Source organism: Lonchura striata, chromosome 6, assembly GCF_046129695.1.
Source record: "Lonchura striata isolate bLonStr1 chromosome 6, bLonStr1.mat, whole genome shotgun sequence".
Taxonomy (NCBI): Eukaryota; Metazoa; Chordata; class Aves; order Passeriformes; family Estrildidae; genus Lonchura; species Lonchura striata.
In genome coordinates, this window is record NC_134608.1 from 64,340,409 (window position 1) to 64,358,649 (window position 18,241).

General features: G+C 55.9%; 1 protein-coding gene across 1 annotated transcript in view; it reads left to right on the forward strand.

Moving 5' to 3' along the window:
- The window catches only part of LOC144246546 (uncharacterized), a 972,872-nt gene that overhangs the window by 847,607 nt on the left and 107,024 nt on the right, over positions 1 to 18,241 (forward strand). Inside the window, exon 8 of the mRNA XM_077784457.1 lies at positions 4,460 to 5,073. Coding sequence (XP_077640583.1) covers positions 4,460 to 5,073 — 614 coding nt within the window. The remainder of the gene's footprint in view (positions 1 to 4,459; positions 5,074 to 18,241) is intronic.

An 18,241-nucleotide genomic window follows, 5' to 3' on the forward strand; every position in this document is an offset into this window, starting at 1 on the left:
TCCTCCTGTGCCACTGAACAAGTTTCACACTGTAATAACCGAGCACTGCTCATCCATTGCGAGGCTCTTTTGGTTATCAAAGCTTGAACTTGATGGCAGACTGGAACAGTTGGAGATCCTGTTGTCATCAGGTTTTGGGCCTCGGTTCCCATGGAAGCTGTGGCTGCACAATTTTGCAGCCAATGAGGCCACTGTGGCCACTGGGTGAAACATTTTGGCCCAAGGATTCCTTTGGCATGGCCCCGTTGAACATTCACCTACAATTCGAATTTCTTTTCTGAGTCTGCAAGAGCCCCAGCTCAGGCATCAATAGTTTTGGTTGTTCATTTTCTCAAGTTTTGCTCACTTTCTCCTGTCCATACCACAGCATGGAGGCTGTCTGGGGTTAAAAAGTCCTACAATGTTCTGGCTGGAACTTAGAATCCTCAATCCACATTGTGTATTTGTGTTTTAATTCTCAGAATTGTTGCAGCTCGTTTTGGTCTTTTCCTTATTTTAGTTTACTTCTTTACATCTGAAATTGCCTAGACTCTCTCTGGGTCAATCCTTCAGTCAAATTATGTCCCATATATTTAACCTTTTTCTCCACCATTTGCAATTTTTTTTCAAATACTCAAGATATGACTTTTAGCCAGAAAATTCAGCCATTTCAGAGGGGCTTTGTCTAGCACTTGTTCTTGTCCTCCTCATTGGAGCCATCTGATTCCTTGAGTGCAGGATAGGAGTGCTGTAGGGAGACATCCCTGGCTCTCAAAGCACTGCCTTTAGCAGGCTCCATACCAGGCTGTGAGCCCTTCCTTCCCTCCCCTGGAACAGGGTGTTGCTTTTAGACACCACTTGTCCTGGTTGCTTCCAAGTAATTTGGAGAGGCTCCACATCAAATTTTCCGTCTTTCCATGGGGCTGCCCACACCTCTGGTTCCTTTCAGCATTGGCCTTCCCAGACATTTGACACAAAGGTACAGCAGCAATAGCCTCTGTATCACCTTTTACAATATTACAATACCACCATCAAATTCCTTCCTAGTTAATAACAATCAAAGTAGGAAGAAAAAGAAATTAGTTTATTTCAAACCTATCCTCTTCAGCTCCTAACAGTGATTGAACAAATGACACCAGCTCAGCTTTCCCATTTATTCCCTTAATAATTAAACATTCCTTTACAATTTTCCCCCCTTAGGTGTAAGATTCCGAGTGGATGGAGAGGCCCCTGTGTCCATCAGGAGAGGCCTCCTCTGGATGCAGACCCAGCCTGAATGTTCTCCAGGGCTCCAGTGTGGTGGGTCCCCGGTGGGATGGGAGCTCAGAGAGCCCTGCCAATCCATGTCCATGCAGGGGTGGACTTGCTCCTGCTGAGGGTGCTGCTGTCTGTGCTTGCAGTGTCCTTGTGGGCTGCAGCTGGAGCCCTGACTCCTTCCCAGGGGCTGTTTGGGTGGGCTCTGCCCTGGCCAGGAGGGCAATGCCTCTGCCAGGTGCTTGTGGCCGACCCCGTCATGCCCTGGGTGCTGGGGCCCCCTTGGGCCCTGGGGTTGATCCCTCAGGGGCTGAGGGAACTCTGCCGTGGCCTTTGCCTTCAGCTTGGCCTTTTGCTCATCCCTTCTTGCCTTCAGCTGCTGTGCCCTTGTGCCCAAGTGCTGCAGGGCTTCTTGTGCCACTCCTGCAGCCCCGGTCACTGCCTGTGGGTGCTCATCCTCTGAGAGCTGCTGAGCTTTCTGCAAAACCTTTCCTTTCTGCAGGGACCCAAAGCAAATCCTGAACAGCAAATCCTGATCCTTCATGTGCACTCTGCATTTCCCAGCTGTTCCTTTGTGTTCCCCGTTGTGCTCAGGGTCCCTGCCCAGCCCGTGTGGCAGAGCCGGTGCCTGTCCTGCCGCAGTGTCCAAAGGCGGCCCCCCCGGCGGGCAGGGCCGGCAGCTCCCCGGGGCCGGGCAGCGGCCGGGGCGTCCCGCAGCCTCCTGGGGGCCGGGGGCCACTGCCGGCCCTGCCCGGGGCTGGTGGGGTCAGGCAGCGCCCGGCGCTGAGCCCCGGCTGCCCCACAGCCCCGGCCCGGCCCCGCAGCTCCCCACAGGCCCCAGCCCGTGCTCCCGGTGCCGCACCTCTGCGCCCGGTGCTGCCGCTGCCACCGCAGAGAAACCCCTGGCATCCTGACCTCCTGCTTTTCCTCTCCTGGAAACCGGGGATGGAAAGGATCTGGATCAACTGGCAAATTTCGAGAATAAGACCCTGCTGAAAATCATCCCAATCCTGAGTATTTTTCTCCTTCTCCTCTTTTCCGTCATCCTTTTTATTACCACATAGATTCCTCCTGCTGCCTCTTGCTGTAATGATATTGCTGCACACTCCCCTTCACCTGATCCCTTCCCAGCACACCAACACCCTCCATTCCCTTGTTTTCCAAATGCCTTCTCAATTTCCCTTATTTCCTCCCTGGGTGTCCATGTCCTTAATTACCTCTGGGGGAATGTGCAAACTACCTCAGCATTCTCCCAAGGGACCCTTCAGAGACATTTTGGGATCATCATCCCTTTGGCCAGGACCCTCCCTGTCTTTCCCTTTTCTCCCCTCCATGGGTGCCCTGCCATGTTCACTCCCCGAGGATCCCAGGGCACTCACTGATGAGATTTTCAGTGCTCTCTCCCTGCTGACTCTTCACAGACCCCCTGATGTGTCACTCATCTGTCTCCTGGTCACTCCCGGGTCCCCAATCAATCCCCGGTGCCGCCACCAGCCAAGGGAGCCGATCACCCAAAGTGGGTGAGGCACCTTCAGCTGCACTCCCTGCCATCTGCCCCGGAGGGTGGAAGGAATTTGGGATGAGCCCCAGGGTGTGTGGAAAAATTGACATCACCAGAGGATTCTGTCCACAGAGCAGACAGAGGAGTCCTGTAAATGGAATTTTATTCCTAAAAATGGGAGAGGCCATGGGACATTCCCCATGGGATCTCTCCAATTGTTGGAGGACACAGCTTCCTTTTCAACCTAATTTTCCTGGCCACATCTCCCTCTGCTTTCCCCATTGGCTGAAGTACTTGAGCGCTACAGACTTCCCAATCCACCTACTACATACCCAGCTTCATGTGCGCCCCACTTTTATATAGCAAACGATATTCATGGATCTGTTAAGGCTTTGTTGTTCTTCTGTAAATTCATGAATTGAGCAGGACCTTGGCTGAGCAGCAATTTGTGTCATCAATTAATAACTTTTTCTGAAACTGATTGCTTCTCCTGTCACTTCCTTACGTAGATGTCCCTGGTGCCATATCCGAGCAGCTTCAGAGCATCTGTTTGTAAAGACACTTTCCTGTGGTTCCTTCCATGGGGTCCCCCGTTTGTGGGACATCCCCCCTGGAGCAGGGTGTCCCCTCTGTGCTGCAGCCCCAGGGCTCGGGCCGAGCTCAGCCAATCAGAGCCCGCGGCGCTGATGACTCACCAGTTGCCAGGCAGACTCGCAGCTCCCCGCGTTCCCCACCTGGACCCACCTGCGCCCCCCCTCGGCCCCATGGCCCCGCGAGGGGAATTTGGGGAGGTGGGAGTGGGGCAGCGCCAAGGCCGGGCCCCCCCGCTGCAGTGGGGACCGAGTGCGGGCGGGAGCGGCCGAGAGCCCAGCGCTGCCCCAGCCCGACCTGCCCCAGCTCCATCCCTGCCCCTGCGCTGGGATGCTGTGGGGCTGGGGGGAAGAGGGAGCCGGCAGTGGGTGCTGGGCCTGGGGGCAGGAGGAGAAGGGAAGGAGAAGCAGGCTTGAGGAACGAAATGGTCAGACGATGCAGGTGGCAGGAGAAGGTGGGATTGTGCAGGAGAAGGAAAAATAGCAGGAGGAAAAGGAGTGTGAGGAAGAGTAGAGACACAGGAGGAGGAGGAGGAGCAGAAAGAGGAAGCAGCAGAAGGTTCCACCCCTCCCTGTGTCTGCAGCCTCCCCCCCAGCCCCAGGAGCGCTGCTCCCCCCACATGCAGCAGGTGACTATGGAGGGGGGTCCACGATTTTCAGGGGGTGAATCTTGGTGTTTCTGAGCTTTCTTGGGCTAAATGTTGGTGCTTTGGTTTTATGTGGCAGCTGAATCTTTATGTTTTGGAGGAGGTTTTTCCTGAGCTGTTATGTTTAGGGAGTTTTTGTTCTGTGTCTTGAAGTTTGCAGGATTTTTGGGCTGAATCTTGGTGTTTTGTGTCTTAAGAAACCTTGCTTTCCCTGGGGTTTCTTATAGACACAAGATTCCCAATAACTTCCTCCTTGGGCAAGGAGGAACCTCCAGTCCAAGATGCTCTCCTCCTGTTTTTTCCCCAAACCAGGATTTGACATTACCAGGGCGTGGCTGGATGGAGGAGGAAAAGCCCCGGAGATGCTGCAGGAGGAGGAGCTGCAAACCCAGCCCAGGGAGCTGCGGGGAGGAAAGAGTCCCTCTGAGCCAGGAAGGTGGGCGGAGATCCAGGCGGAGCTCGGAGCTGGTGGAGTAACCTCATGGCAGGGAGAAGCCCCACAAGTGCTTGGAATGTGGGAAGGATTTCAGCCGGAGCTCCAGACTGGTCTGTCATCAGAGGATCCACACTGGGGAGAGGCCCTACGAGTGTGGGGAGTGTGGGAAGAGGTTTCGGACCGCTGCCAATCTCCTCATACATGAGAGGATTCACACAGAGGAGAGGCCCTACCGCTGCCCCGACTGTGGGAAGGGCTTCAAGCAAAACTCCAACCTCACTATGCACCGGCGCATCCACACTGGAGAGAGGCCCTACGAGTGTGGGAAGTGTCAGAAGAGTTTCATACACATGTCTGGCCTGATCGAGCACCAGGTGATCCACACTGGGGAACGGCCCTATGACTGTTTGGAATGTGGGAAGAGCTTTGGGTGGAGCTCTGCCCTGAGAACACACCAGCGCATCCACACTGGGGAACGGCCCTACGAGTGTCCCCAGTGTGGGAAGAGGTTTCAGACCAGCTCCAGTGTCCTCAGACATGAGCGGATTCACACAGAGGAGAGGCCGTTCCGCTGCCCTGAATGTGGGAAGGGCTTCAAACGAAACTGCCACCTCACCATGCACCAGCGCATCCACACCGGGGAGAGGCCCTACGAGTGTGGGAAGTGTGGGAAGAGCTTCTCCATGAGCTCAAACTTGACCACACACCAACGGAGGCACCACTAAGGGAAGCCCTGTGAGTGCCCTGAGTGAGGAAAGAGCTTGGAGTGAGGGAAGAGAGTGAGGAAAGAGCTCAGTGTTACCAGGTGATGTGATGTCATGAAGAATGTGTACCCAATGGGAAATTCTTACCAAAAACAGAGCCCTCTATAAGCCCCATACAAGTCAATCCCTGTATAAACACCTGGTACACTCAATAAAATTGGCTTTGCTCTAAACTCGTATGTCCCCGTCTCTCCATGGTGGATAACCCTGTTGTGGGTGATCCCCGTTGGGTGGGGGAAGGTGCTGGAGGGATTTCTTTCCCTTCTCCTGGTGCTGCCGTGGTTTGGTTGGTAATAAATTCCCTCCCTGTGCCCAGGCCGGGTCTGTTGTCCCCGTGCCGGTGCTCGGGGCGGGATCTCTCCCGTTCCTTCTCTGCACTGCCGGGCCTCTCCTCAGCCAATGAGAGAACGCGGTGGAGAAGAGTCAGCCAATCAGCGAGAGCGGGGCTGATGACTCACCAGTTGCCGGGCAGACCCGCAGCAGGCAGTGTTCCCCACCTGGACCCGCCCTCCCTGCCCAGGGCCGGCCCCGCCGTGGGGTCCCCCCAAGTCCCTCCCCAGTGCCCCCATGAACTGGGCTGGGTTTAACTGGGAAGCTTTACTGGGAACACTGGGAGCAGGGGGCAGGGGCAGAGGGACAGCAGGGCTGGGGGACACTCGACCCCCCCAAAATCAGCCTGGGGATGGAGTGGGGGGGTGCTGGCCGGGCCCGAGGCCACTGGGAGGGGCTGGTCGGCTCAGGAGCTCAGTGGGCAGAGAAAAGGGGGTGACACTGGGCTGGGGGCCCTGGGGAACACACAAACTCCAGAGGAGAGGGGACACGACTCACGGGACTCCCCAGACTCTCTTGTGCAGGTAGAACCCGATCCCCAGTGCCAGGAAGACAAAACCCAACTCAGGAGTCTCCAGTTCCTGTCAGCATCTTGCTGTGGCAGCATCCAGCAGCATCTCTGGAGTTTCCACAGGGGTCAGGATCTCCCAAAAACTCTCACAGACACCCAGACCCCTCCAAGCACCCTCCAGGTCACTCCCAGCCCACTTAGGATCCCCTGAAACCTCCCTCTTGATCCCTTCCTGACCTCCCCAGGACCCACCAAAGCCCCTCCTGTCCCTCTCAGGATCCCACAGCCTCCTTCCAGTCACCCCCACTGCCCCAGGACCCCCAAATCCTCTCCCAGTCTCTTCCCAGTGCCTACCAGGACTTCCAGAACCCCATCCTACCCTCCCCAGTATCCTTCAAACCTCTTCTTAGCCCTTCCAAACCTACAACCTCCTCTCCCAGTTAAAATCAGGCTCTCTCCAACTCCCTCCCAGGTGCTCCCAGCACATCCCAGTGGCTCTCCCAGCACCCCCAGTTCCTCCCCTGTACCCCAGTTCTGGGTCACAGGGAGTTCCAGGCTGAGGTGAGCCCAGCCTGGGTTGGGGTTTCCAGCAGCACCAGGAGCTGGTGGGTCCAGTCCCCGTTGGGGACCACGTTGGTGGCCACCACAGAGAGCTCCTGCTGGCCCTGGAACCACCTCAGCTGGATGGGAGCAGGCGGCCGGGGCCGGGCTGGGAGCTCGAGGGCAGCAGAGAGATGGACACGCTGGGGGGCACTGGGAGAGAGTGGGTTTTAATAAATAAAATGGTCGGTGTTCATCAAAATGAATGTTAAAGGAGATAATTTGAACTGAGTAGGGAATGCAACTAGCATAGAAGACTGTGTAACTAATTATATACAAGTTGACTTTTAGGCCAAGGACAATCTGCAAGGAAGATGAGGAGCCTTCATTCCTATGACCACCAAGGGCAGAAAAAAAGACCCCCAGCAACCAATTGCACCGGCACAGAGTGCATCGAGAGAAAATACGTCACCTGGAAATAAAAAGGGACTATAAAAACAAAAAGGTCAAAGTGGGAAGGTGTGCCGTGGCAGAGCAGAGGCTCCCTGGCAGCCCAGCGTTGTTCTTTTGCGCCCTGGGCTGTGGGGCCATCTCCGCGTCTCTGGTGCTCTCCAGGCTTCTCAGGAAACGCTGCTCTGTGCGGCCGAGTTCCTCAAGAGGAGGGATCTTGGAGAGCTGGTGCAGAACCAGAAGCTGTGGCAGTTCCCCGAGTGCCTGGTAAGGAGGGCCGGGAAGCCGCAGCCCCAGCCTGGAGCAGCCCCTGAGCGTGGTGCTCGGTGTGCGGGCTGGCAGCTGTGCCCCTGCCCGCTGCTGCAGCCCGAGGCCGCGCGGGCTCTGCTCCAGGCTCCTGCGGCCCCAGCCGGGTGCCCATGGAGCCCCAGCCCGGGGGGCTGCGGGGCCAACCCTTCCCTCCTGTCGCTCTCTCCAGCTGGCAGAGGACAGCAGCAGCGTGGCCGAGCACCTGCGCCGGGCCCTGCCCTACCTGCAGAGCCCACAGGAGCCCCTGCGAGAGGCGGCCGTCAGGTTCATGGGTGAGCCACGAGCCGGGCCAGGAGGGCGTGTGGGCACAGGGCTGGCGGCGCCGCTGGCAGGGAGCTGTGCCCTGGGCCTGACAGGCTCTGTGTTCCCAGGGACGGCCGGGCGGCACCTGAGGGGGAGGAAGGAAGAGCTCCAGCTCCTCTCTGAGGGTGAGTGAGGGCAGCGGGCTGCCAGCGGGGGCTGCCGGGGGAGCTGCGAGCCCTGCCCCGGCTGCGGAGGGCTCTGCTCCCTGTGCGGACCAGGGCCGGCGTGGGCAGAGCACACAGAGCTTTCAGGGCACCTGGGGGATTCGTGGCCAGCAGCTTCGGGCTGATCCAGCTGGTCCCTGGTCCCTCTGGCCATGGCCAGAGCCGGCTGGGATGGCCCTGGCACAGAGTCCCCTCGGGTCCCCTCAGATGTGGGAACTGACCATGGCTCTGTTCCTCTCTCTTTCAGCCCTTGAAGGCATGGAAAATGACACCAGCGTCGCCGTCACAAGCCTGGCAGTACAAACATTGTGCATCCTCCAGGAAGCAGAGAGAGCTCCATATTCCATCTTTGACAACCTGCATGATCGGCTCTGCAGGGCATGGAGGAGACGGCCTCGTCTGTCGGGGCTCGGCTGGCTGCGCTGCTGGAGCTCTGCAGAGAGCTGATCCCAAAGGCTCTGTCTGCTGGGGCCACCTGAGCCAGCAGGAATGTTTAGTTTCTTTAAGATTGTTCTTTTCTTTCTTTTTGTTTTTCTTTATCTTTAAATATAGGATGTGTTGCTATAGACAGACTCCCAGGATCTTTCTTTGGCTACCCAGGCTCTGCAGGGCCAAGGGGAAGAGGGAGAAAAGTGTTCCTGGGCTCAGCAAGCTGCCCAGGCATGCAGGGTTGCAGGGAAAATGGCCAGAAGCCCCTTGGCCTTTGGTGGTTCTGCTGAAGCCTCTGTGCTGCCCACAGAGCAGATGGGCAGGGGCTGGAGCTGTGGGGATCTCTGTGAGAGCGGTGCCTGGAGATGGCCACAAGCCCTGTCCCAGGCAGGAAGCGCCATCCGTGTCCTCCTGCCCGTGTGTTCCTGGCTGGATTGCTGAGGGCTCCCAGGTGCCTCTTGGTGGGGCTCCTCTGGAGCTCCTGTGGGGCTGCGGCGCTGCTGCCGGGCAGGTTGGCCGGGCTGGGGAGACCCTGAGGGGACGGGGCCACGAAGGGATGAGGGGCTGCGGGAGCCCTGACAGGACAAGGCAGTGGGAAGGCACGGGGGGGACGTGTGAGGGAGTGGGTAACGTTGGCTCGGGGAGGAAAGTGGGTTGGAGCCAAAGAGACCACTCACCTCGATGTTCGTGAGGCAAACAGAGCACATTTATTCTCAAGCCCTTCCTTCTAAAGGGCCTTTGAAAACCCAGTCTGGATGATTTCACTGCTCTGATCTCTGTGCCCCTTCAGATTTTGGCCTGGGCAATGCCTGCAGCCTTGGGAGAGATGTGATGGGCCCGGCCCCTGTCAGTCAAAGCAGGGCTGGTACATTCACCCCGTACAAGCCAGCCTGCACGGTGACACGGCAACAGAGTGCGAGGCACAGCTCCGGGAGCTCCCCGTGAACCTCAGCTCTGGGACCACTGTCTGCCCCAAGCTTCAGGGGCTGCAGTGGGAGCCCGGCTGGGCTCTGCCCTGGGGCCATCCTGCAGGGACAGCTGCAAACAGGGAGCATTCCCTGCCACAAAGAGCCAAGGCAGGGCTGCAGGGCAGCTGCTCCAGCCCCGACTGCACTGCTGAATGCTGTGCTCTGGGGCTGGGGCTCCCTGCACAGGGGACTGCACTGGTGTGCCAGAGGGGACAGAGAAGCTGCAGCTTCAGCCTAACTGAGGTGGGTGCGTGGGCTGGGAAGAGTGGGGAGGCTCCAGGGGATTCACAGAGCTCATCCTGCTGCAAGGACGAGGAAAAGGGAGCGGGAACTCAGCAGTGAGGAGAGCTGGGGGCTGGAGAGCAGCTCTGAATGACACTAAAATCCCACCAGACCTCTGAGACATTGCTGCTCCTCAGCCAGTGACAGGATGAGTCCCTATGCCTGGGGCTCAGCCTTCCTCATGGTGAGGGGCACCAGGGAAGGCAAGAGTGTGATGGAGACTGGAATAGGCTGGGAACTCACTGGGGGAAAAGAGGGAGCAGTTGGGTAGTAAAAGGCAGGTGGGAGAGAGAACTGTTCAGAGAAGGGCTGAGCTACTTCTTGAGCAAGCTGCAAAAACTCATTTGGGGTCATCCCAGATTGATTTCATTTCAGAAGTTATTGAACAAGCTTATTTTTGGGTGGTGGCATGTTTTCTCTTGAAGGTGTACACTCTGCAGACTTGAGCTGTGTGTCCTGGTTTGTAAGATAAGCTTGTATTCTATTTGCCAGCTGTTGAAGGTTGGGGCAGGTTTGTTATCTCTCCCAAAGACAATGGTTTTCCTCGTAGAGGTAATGGTTTGTTTATACACCATTGACTGACTCACTGCAGGGCTGGTAAATGTAACACCATCCCATTGTGAGATGTTCCACCCAGAGGGGGAAGCCAAGCACTCTTTTATGGTATAAAGTGGTACCTTTTTGGGGACAGAGCAGCTCTCTCTTTGGGGGATTGCCAGAGAAGCAGCTACTTCGGCGGGATTCCTGGAGAAGCGGCTGGAGCGCAGTGAGGCGGCGGCGGCGGAGCTCAGAGGCGGCCCCGGCGCAGAGGAAGACCGACCTGACTGCCACCAGATCTTCAGAGGAAAACTATACCCTTCTAAAGATCACCACTGCAGCTGCAATTCATCAGCCACTGCAAGAGGAGCAGCTGTCATTCCAACTGGACTGCTACCAGCACCCCGACTCCTCAGGGTGTCAGGTCGTGGACTTTATCACTAGTTTTTGTTTGTACCAATTGCATTTGCCTTTTTAAATTGTTATCTAGTTTTCTCCTAGTAAAGAATTGTTACTCCCATTCCCATATCTTTGCCTGAGAGCCTTTTAATTTAAAAATCCTGGTAATTCGGAGGGAGGGGGGTTTACCTTCTCCATTGCACAGGAGGCTTTTGCCCTCCTTCACAGACTCCTGTCTTGTCAAACCAAGACAGATTTTGGCGCATCAATGTGGGGCTCGAGGGCATTGAGAGGGAAAAAGGATTAACAGTTCTTAAGTAATTTGGTTTTTTGTTGTGTGTAGAAACATCTTAAGCATCACCATGTGGTCTAGTTTATCTTGGTTTGGGTGGTATGTGATCGTAGCTATACTTTTCCCATTTGCAGACCCTTATCTAAAAATGGGTCCTATAACTAAGGCTACTGTGTCTGTTATCAAGTTTGGCTTCTGGGTTAATTAGGTAAGGAATTAATGGATCTTTAATTTCCTCTGGAAGGCAGGTACATGGATTCATAGCTATCACACATTAACTGTATGTTTTTGGGGTTACTTTAATAACGGTACCTACTGCGAGGAAATAGCACCTGGGCAAACTTTCTCCCAACCTTTTAACCATCTTTTTGGGTCTGCTCCACCAGTTCTCAAAGGGTTAAGATCCTTTCTAAGTGCTAATGATACCATACAATGGGTGGTGTTGCTGATAGTCCTGTTATATTTAGCATTCAGAGATAAGGGAAGATTAACCTGGATAACTACCCTCACAGCTACACCACAGACTCGAGATGCTGCTGCTCCAGAGCCTGACCCTGCCCCACAGCCGACCTCAGAAATGAACCGCCCAGATTGGGTGAGGGTTCTGGTTAAGGAGATACGAGAGATGCTGAAGGAGTGCATTTCCCCAGCTGGTGAGAAACCGGCCCTTTGCCTTGAGGAGGGACAGTCTAATAGCACAGCTGTGGAACCCACAGATGTTACAACTGTCCAGGTTCCAGCTGAACCACAAAGGCAGTCACGGTCAGCAGCAGTTGCCCCGGTAGAAACAAGGAAGTCTAAGGTGAAAGCAGAGCACCCTGCAGATAGGGACAGGAATGGAGGAACCTCACAACCCACAGGGGAGCCAGAGATTGCTATCATCACCGAGTCCCTGACGTACGAAAGTCTTCGCAATCTGCATAAAGACATTGTGCGACGAGGGCATGAGGCTTATGCTACCTGGCTACTCCGGGTTTGGGATCTTATGGGTACAGGCGTGCAGCTGGACGGTGGTGAGGCAAGGAACTTGGGACCCTTGACCCAGGACTCGGGTATAAATCAGGTTTTTGTAAGGGAACCAGGGTCCCTTTCTCTCTGGGAGCGGCTCTTAATGAGTGTCAGGGAGAGGTTTGTCCACAGAGAGAGAATGCAAGAGCACCATCATAGAATGCGCTGGAAGACCCTCGAGGAAGGGATCCAACAGCTGAGGGAAGTGGCAGTATTGGAGGTACTCTTTGGGAGGGATGGACGACACAATAATGACCCCGACAAGGTCAGGTGTACGGGACAAATGCTGTGGAGTCTGGCAAATCTTGGGCCATCTCAATACACCACCTTCATTGCAACAATCAATGCTGACGCTCACTGAGAGACAGTGGGTTCTGTTGCCAACATACTTAGGAATTATGAGAGTATGATTAATGGCCCAATGCAGGCTCATATCTCAGCTGTGATTAAGGAGCAGCAAGATGATGACAAGAACTGGGGACTCCGAGTTGGGCTTCGTCTTCCTGGCACTGGGGATCGACTATACCTGCGCAAGAAAGGGGGGTCCCAGGGGTCGTGTCCCCCCTCCCCCAGAGTGTGGGTGCTCGCCGGGGTCCCCAGCCCCGTGTCACCCCCTTTTCTCTGCCCACAGAGCTCCTGAGCCGCCGGCGGCCGCAGCCTCTCCCTGTGACCTCGGGCCTGGCCGGGACCACCGCTCCATCCCTACGCTGATTTTGGGGGCGTCCTGTGTCCCCCCAGCCCTGCTGTCACTCTGCCCCTGCCCGCCTGCTCCCAGTGTTCCCAGTAAAGCTTCCCAGTTAAACCCAGCCCAGTTCATGGGGGCACTGGGGAGGGACTTGGGGGGACCCCACGGCGGGGCCGGCCCTGGGCAGGGAGGGCGGGTCCAGGTGGGGAACACTGCCTGCTGCGGGTCTGCCCGGCAACTGGTGAGTCATCAGCCCCGCTCTCGCTGATTGGCTGACTCTTCTCCACCGCGTTCTCTCATTGGCTGAGGAGAGGCCCGGCAGTGCAGAGAAGGAACGGGAGAGATCCCGCCCCGAGCACCGGCACGGGGACAACAGACCCGGCCTGGGCACAGGGAGGGAATTTATTACCAACCAAACCACGGCAGCACCAGGAGAAGGGAAAGAAATCCCTCCAGCACCTTCCCCCACCCAACGGGGATCACCCACAACAGGGTTATCCACCATGGAGAGACGGGGACATACGAGTTTAGAGCAAAGCCAATTTTATTGAGTGTACCAGGTGTTTATACAGGGATTGACTTGTATGGGGCTTATAGAGGGCTCTGTTTTTGGTAACAATTTCCCATTGGTTACACATTCTTGGTGACATCCAGTAACCTGGGAACATTTATTTTATCACAAAGTCTCACACCATGTTGCTTGGCCACTTCTTGCCCAGGGAGACTTAAACTGTGTCTGTGTCTCCCACAGTTTCTGCTCAGTCAGGCCTCAGGTATCAGGCCCCCTTATCAGCTCCATTGCTTTACTCTCTGTTTTATCCCCATACGGGGGCACCAGGGCTCTGCCCCACGGGGGTCACTGGGGATCATCCAGCCCGGATCCTCCCATGGGGGATGGAGCTGCAGCAGCACACCAAGCTCTTCCCTCACTCTCTTCCCTCACTCATGGCACTCACAGGGCTTCCCTTAGTGGCGCCTCCTTTGGTGTTGGGTCAAGTTTGAGATCTGTGAAAAGCCCTTCCCACACTTCCCACACTTGTAGGGCCTCTCCCCAGTGTGGATGCGCCGGTGCACGGTGAGGCTGGAGTTTTGCTTGAAGCCCTTCCCGCAGTCGGGGCAGCGGTAGGGCCTCTCCTCTGTGTGACTCCGCTCATGTCTGAGGACATCGGAGCTGGTCCGAAACCTCTTCCCACACTGGGAACACTCGTAGGGCCTTTCCCCAGTGTGGATGCGCTGGTGTTTTCTCAGGTCTGAGCTCCACCCAAAGCTCTTCCCACATTCCAAGCACTCAAAGGGCCGTTCCCCAGTGTGGATCACCATGTGCCGGAGCAGGTCCGAGCTGTCTCTGACACTCTTCCCACACTCCCCACACTCGTAGGGCCTCTCCCCAGTGTGGATCCTCTCGTGCCGGATCAGGGTGCAGCTCCGGCTGAAACCTTTCCCACATTCCAAGCACTTGTGGGGCTTCTCCCTGCCATGAGGCTTCTCCACCAGCTCCGAGCTCCGCCTGGATCTCCGCCCGCCTTCCTGGCTCAGGGGGGCTCTTTCCTCCCCGCAGCTCCCTGGGCTGGGTTTGCAGCTCCTCGTCCTGCAGCATCTCCGGGGCTTTTCCTCCTCCTCCATCCAGCCACGCCCTGGCAATGAAAAATCCTGGTTTGAGGGAAAAACAAGAGGAGAGCACCTTGGACTGGAGGTTCCTCCTTGCCCAAGTTCATCTCAGGAAGTCATTGGGAATCTTGTGTCTGTAAGAACCTCCAAAACACCAAGATTCAGCCCAAGAATCCCACAAACTTTAAGACACAAAACAAAACCTCCCCAAACATCACAGCTCAGCAAAAACCTCCTCCAAAACATAAAGATTCAGCTGCCACATAAAACCAAAGCACCAACATTTAGCCCAAGAAAGCTCAGAAACACCAAGATTCACCCTGTGAAAATCATGGATCCCCCTCCACAATCACCTGCTGCATGTGGGGGGAGCAGCACTCCTGGGGCTGGGGGGAGGCTGCAGACACAGGGAGGGGCGGAACCTTCTGCTGCTTCCTCTTTCTGCTCCTCCTCTTGTGTCCCTACTCTTCCTCACACTCCTCTTCCTCCTGCTATTCCTCCTTCTCCTGCCACGTCCATCGTTTCACCATCTCATTCCTCAAGCTTGCTTCTCCTTCCCTTCTCCTCCTGCCCCCAGGCCCAGCACCCACTGCCGGCTCCCTCTTCCCCCCAGCCCCACAGCATCCCAGCGCAGGGGCAGGGATGGAGCTGGGGCAGGTCGGGCTGGGGCAGCTCTGGGCTCTCGGCCGCTCCCGCCCGCACTCGGTCCCCACTGCAGCCGCTCCCGCCAGGACAGCGCGGGGGGGCCCGGCCTTGGCGCTGCCCCACTCCCACCTCCCCAAATTCCCCTCGCGGGGCCATGGGGCCGAGGGGGGGCGCAGGTGGGTCCAGGTGGGGAACGCGGGGAGCTGCGAGTCTGCCTGGCAACTGGTGAGTCATCAGCGCCGCGGGCTCTGATTGGCTGAGCTCGGCCCGAGCCCTGGGGCTGCAGCACAGAGGGGACACCCTGCTCCAGGGGGGATGTCCCACAAACGGGGGACCCCATGGAAGGAACCACAGGAAAGTGTCTTTACAAACAGATGCTGTGAGTCTGCTCGGAGATAGGGCCAGGGAATTTTATGTTAGGAAGTGACAGGAGAAGACATCGGTTTCAGAAAATGTTACTAATTGATGATAGAGACTGCTGCTCAGCCAAGGTCCTGCTCTATTCATGAGCTTCCAGAAGAACAAGACTTAACAGAGCCATGAATATCGTTTGCTATATGAAAGCATGGAGTATATCAAGGTGGGTATGTAATAAGTGGATTGGGAAGTCTGTACCTCTCAAGTACTTCAGCCAATGGGGAAAGCAGAGGGAGATGTGGCCAGGAGAAATAGGATGAAAAGGAGGCTGTGTGCTCCAACAATTGGAGAGATCCCATGAGGACTGTCCCCTACTCTTTCCCATTTTTAGGAATTAAATTATTTTACAGGATTCTCTGTCTGCTTTGTGGACTGAATCCTCTGGTGATGTCAATTTTTCCACACACCTTGGGGCCCATCCGGAATTCCTTCCACTGTCCGGGGCGGCGGGCAGGGAGTGCAGCTGAAGGTGCCTCACCCACTTTGGGTGATCGGCTCCCTTGGCTGGCGGCAGCACCGGGGATTGATTGGGGACCCGGGAGTGACCAGGAGACAGACGAGTGACACATCAGGGGGTCTGGGAAGAGTCAGCAGGGAGAGAGCACTGAAAATCTCATCAGTGAGTGCCCTGGGATCCTCGGGGAGTGAACATGGCAGGGCAACCATGGAGGGGAGAAAAGGGAAAGCCAGGGAGGGGTCCTGGCCAAAGGGATGATGATCCCAAAATGTCTCTGAAGGGTCCCTTGGGAGAATGCAGAAGAAGTGGAGAAGGGATTTGGACAACAGGGGATGGATGGAGTTGGTGTGCTGGGAAGGAATCAGGTGAAGGGGAGTGTGCAGCAATATGGTTCAGGCAAGAAGCAGCAGGAGGAATCGATGTGGTAAGAAAAAGGATGATAGCAAAGAGGAGGAAGAGAAAAATACTCTGGATAGGGATGTTTTTCCACAGAGTCTTAACCTCACAATTTGCCAGCTAATATTTTGAATTCCCAGTTTCCAGGAGAGGAAAAGCAGGAGGTCAGGATGCCAGGGGTTTCTCTGCGCTGGCAGCGGCAGCACCGGGCGCAGAGGTGCGGCACCGGGAGCACGGGCTGGGGCCTGTGGGGAGCTGCGGGGCCGGGCCGGGGCTGTGGGGCAGCCGGGGCTCAGCGCCGGGCGCTGCCTGACCCCACCAGCCCCGGGCAGGGCCGGCAGTGGCCCCCGGCCCCCAGGAGGCTGCGGGACGCCCCGGCCGCTGCCCGGCCCCGGGGAGCTGCCGGCCCTGCCCGCCGGGGGGGCCGCCTTTGGACACTGCGGCAGGACAGGCACCGGCTCTGCCACACGGGCTGGGCAGGGACCCTGAGCACAACGGGGAACACAAAGGAACAGCTGGGAAATGCAGAGTGCACATGAAGGATCAGGATTTGCTGTTCAGGATTTGCTTTGGGTCCCTGCAGAAAGGAAAGGTTTTGCAGAAAGCTCAGCAGCTCTCAGAGGATGAGCACCCACGGGCAGTGACCGGGGCTGCAGCAGTGGCACAAGAAGCCCTGCAGCACTTGGGCACAAAGGCACAGCAGCTGAAGGCAAGAAGGGATGAGCAAAAGGCCAAGCTGAAGGCAAAGGCCATGGCAGAGTTCCCACAGCCCTGAGGGATCAACCCCAGGGCCCAAGGGGGCCCCAGCACCCAGGGCATGACGGGGTCGGCCACAAGCACCTGGCAGAGGCATTGCCCTCCTGGCCAGGGCAGAGCCCACCCAAACAGCCCCTGGGAAGGAGTCAGGGCTCCAGCTGCAGCCCACAAGGACACTGCAAGCACAGACAGCAGCACCCTCAGCAGGAGCAAGTCCACCCCTGCATGGACATGGATTGGCAGGGCTCTCTGAGCTCCCATCCCACCGGGGACCCACCACACTGGAGCCCTGGAGAACATTCAGGCTGGGTCTGCATCCAGAGGAGACCTCTCCTGATGGACACAGGGGCCTCTCCATCCACTCGGAATCTTACACCTAAGGGGGGAAAATTGTAAAGGAATGTTTTCATTGTTAAGGGAATAAATGGGAAAGTTGATCTGGTATCACTTGTTCAATCACTGTTAGGAGCTGTGGGGGGTAGGTTTGAAATAAACTAATTTCTTTTTCTTCCTACTCTGATTGTAATTGACTAGGAATGAATTTGATGGTGGCATTGTAATATTGTAAAAGGTGATACAGAGGCTATTGCTGCTGTACCTTTGTGTCAAATGTCTGGCAAGGCCTGTGCTGAAGGGAACCCAGAGGTGTGGGCAGCCCCAGGGGGAAAATTTGATGTGGAGCCTCTCCAAATTACTTGGAAGCAACCAGGACAAGTGGTGTCTAAAAGCAACACCCTATTCCAGGGGAGGGAAGGAAGGGCTCACAGCCTGGTATGGAGCCTGCTAAAGGCAGTGCTTTGAGAGCCAGGGATGTCTCCCTACAGCACTCCTATCCTGCCAGTCAGGGAATCAGATGGCTCCAATGAGGAGGACAAGAACAAGTGCTAGACAAAGCCCCAGTGAAATGGCTGAATTTCCTAGCTAAAAATATCTTTTGAGTGTTGGGGAAAAAAAAAAAACAAATGGTAAATGGTGGAGAAAAAGGTTAAATATTTGGGAAATACTGGGACTGAAGATTCCTGGTGAATTGACCCAGAGAGGCACTGGGCAATCTCAGAAGTAACATTTCCCAGTACCAAAAAGGAGCTGAGACAATTTTGAGGATAAATAGGGAATTACACAGCCTGGATTGAGGATTCTCTGTTCCAGCCAGAACACTGTAGGACTTTTTAACCTCAGACAGCCTCCATGCTGTGGTATAGACAGGAGAAAGAGAGCAAAACTTGAGAAAATGAACAACCAAAAATATTGATGCCTCAGCTCTGGCTCTTCCAGACTCAGAAAAGAAATTGGAATTGTAGGTGAATGTTAAACAGGGCCATGCCAAAGGAATTCTTGGGCCAAAATGTTTCACCCAGTGGCCAGAGTGGCCTCATTGCCTGCAGAATTGTGCAGCCACAGCTTCAGCGGGGACCCAGGACCAAAACCTGATGACAACAGGATCTCCAACTGTTCCAGTCTGCCATCAAGTTCAAGCTTTGATAAGCAAAAGAGCCTCGCAATGGATGAGCAGTGCTCGGTTATTACAGTGTGAAACTTGTTCAGTGGCACAGGAGGATTCAGAACTGAGGACAGGGGAAGGGT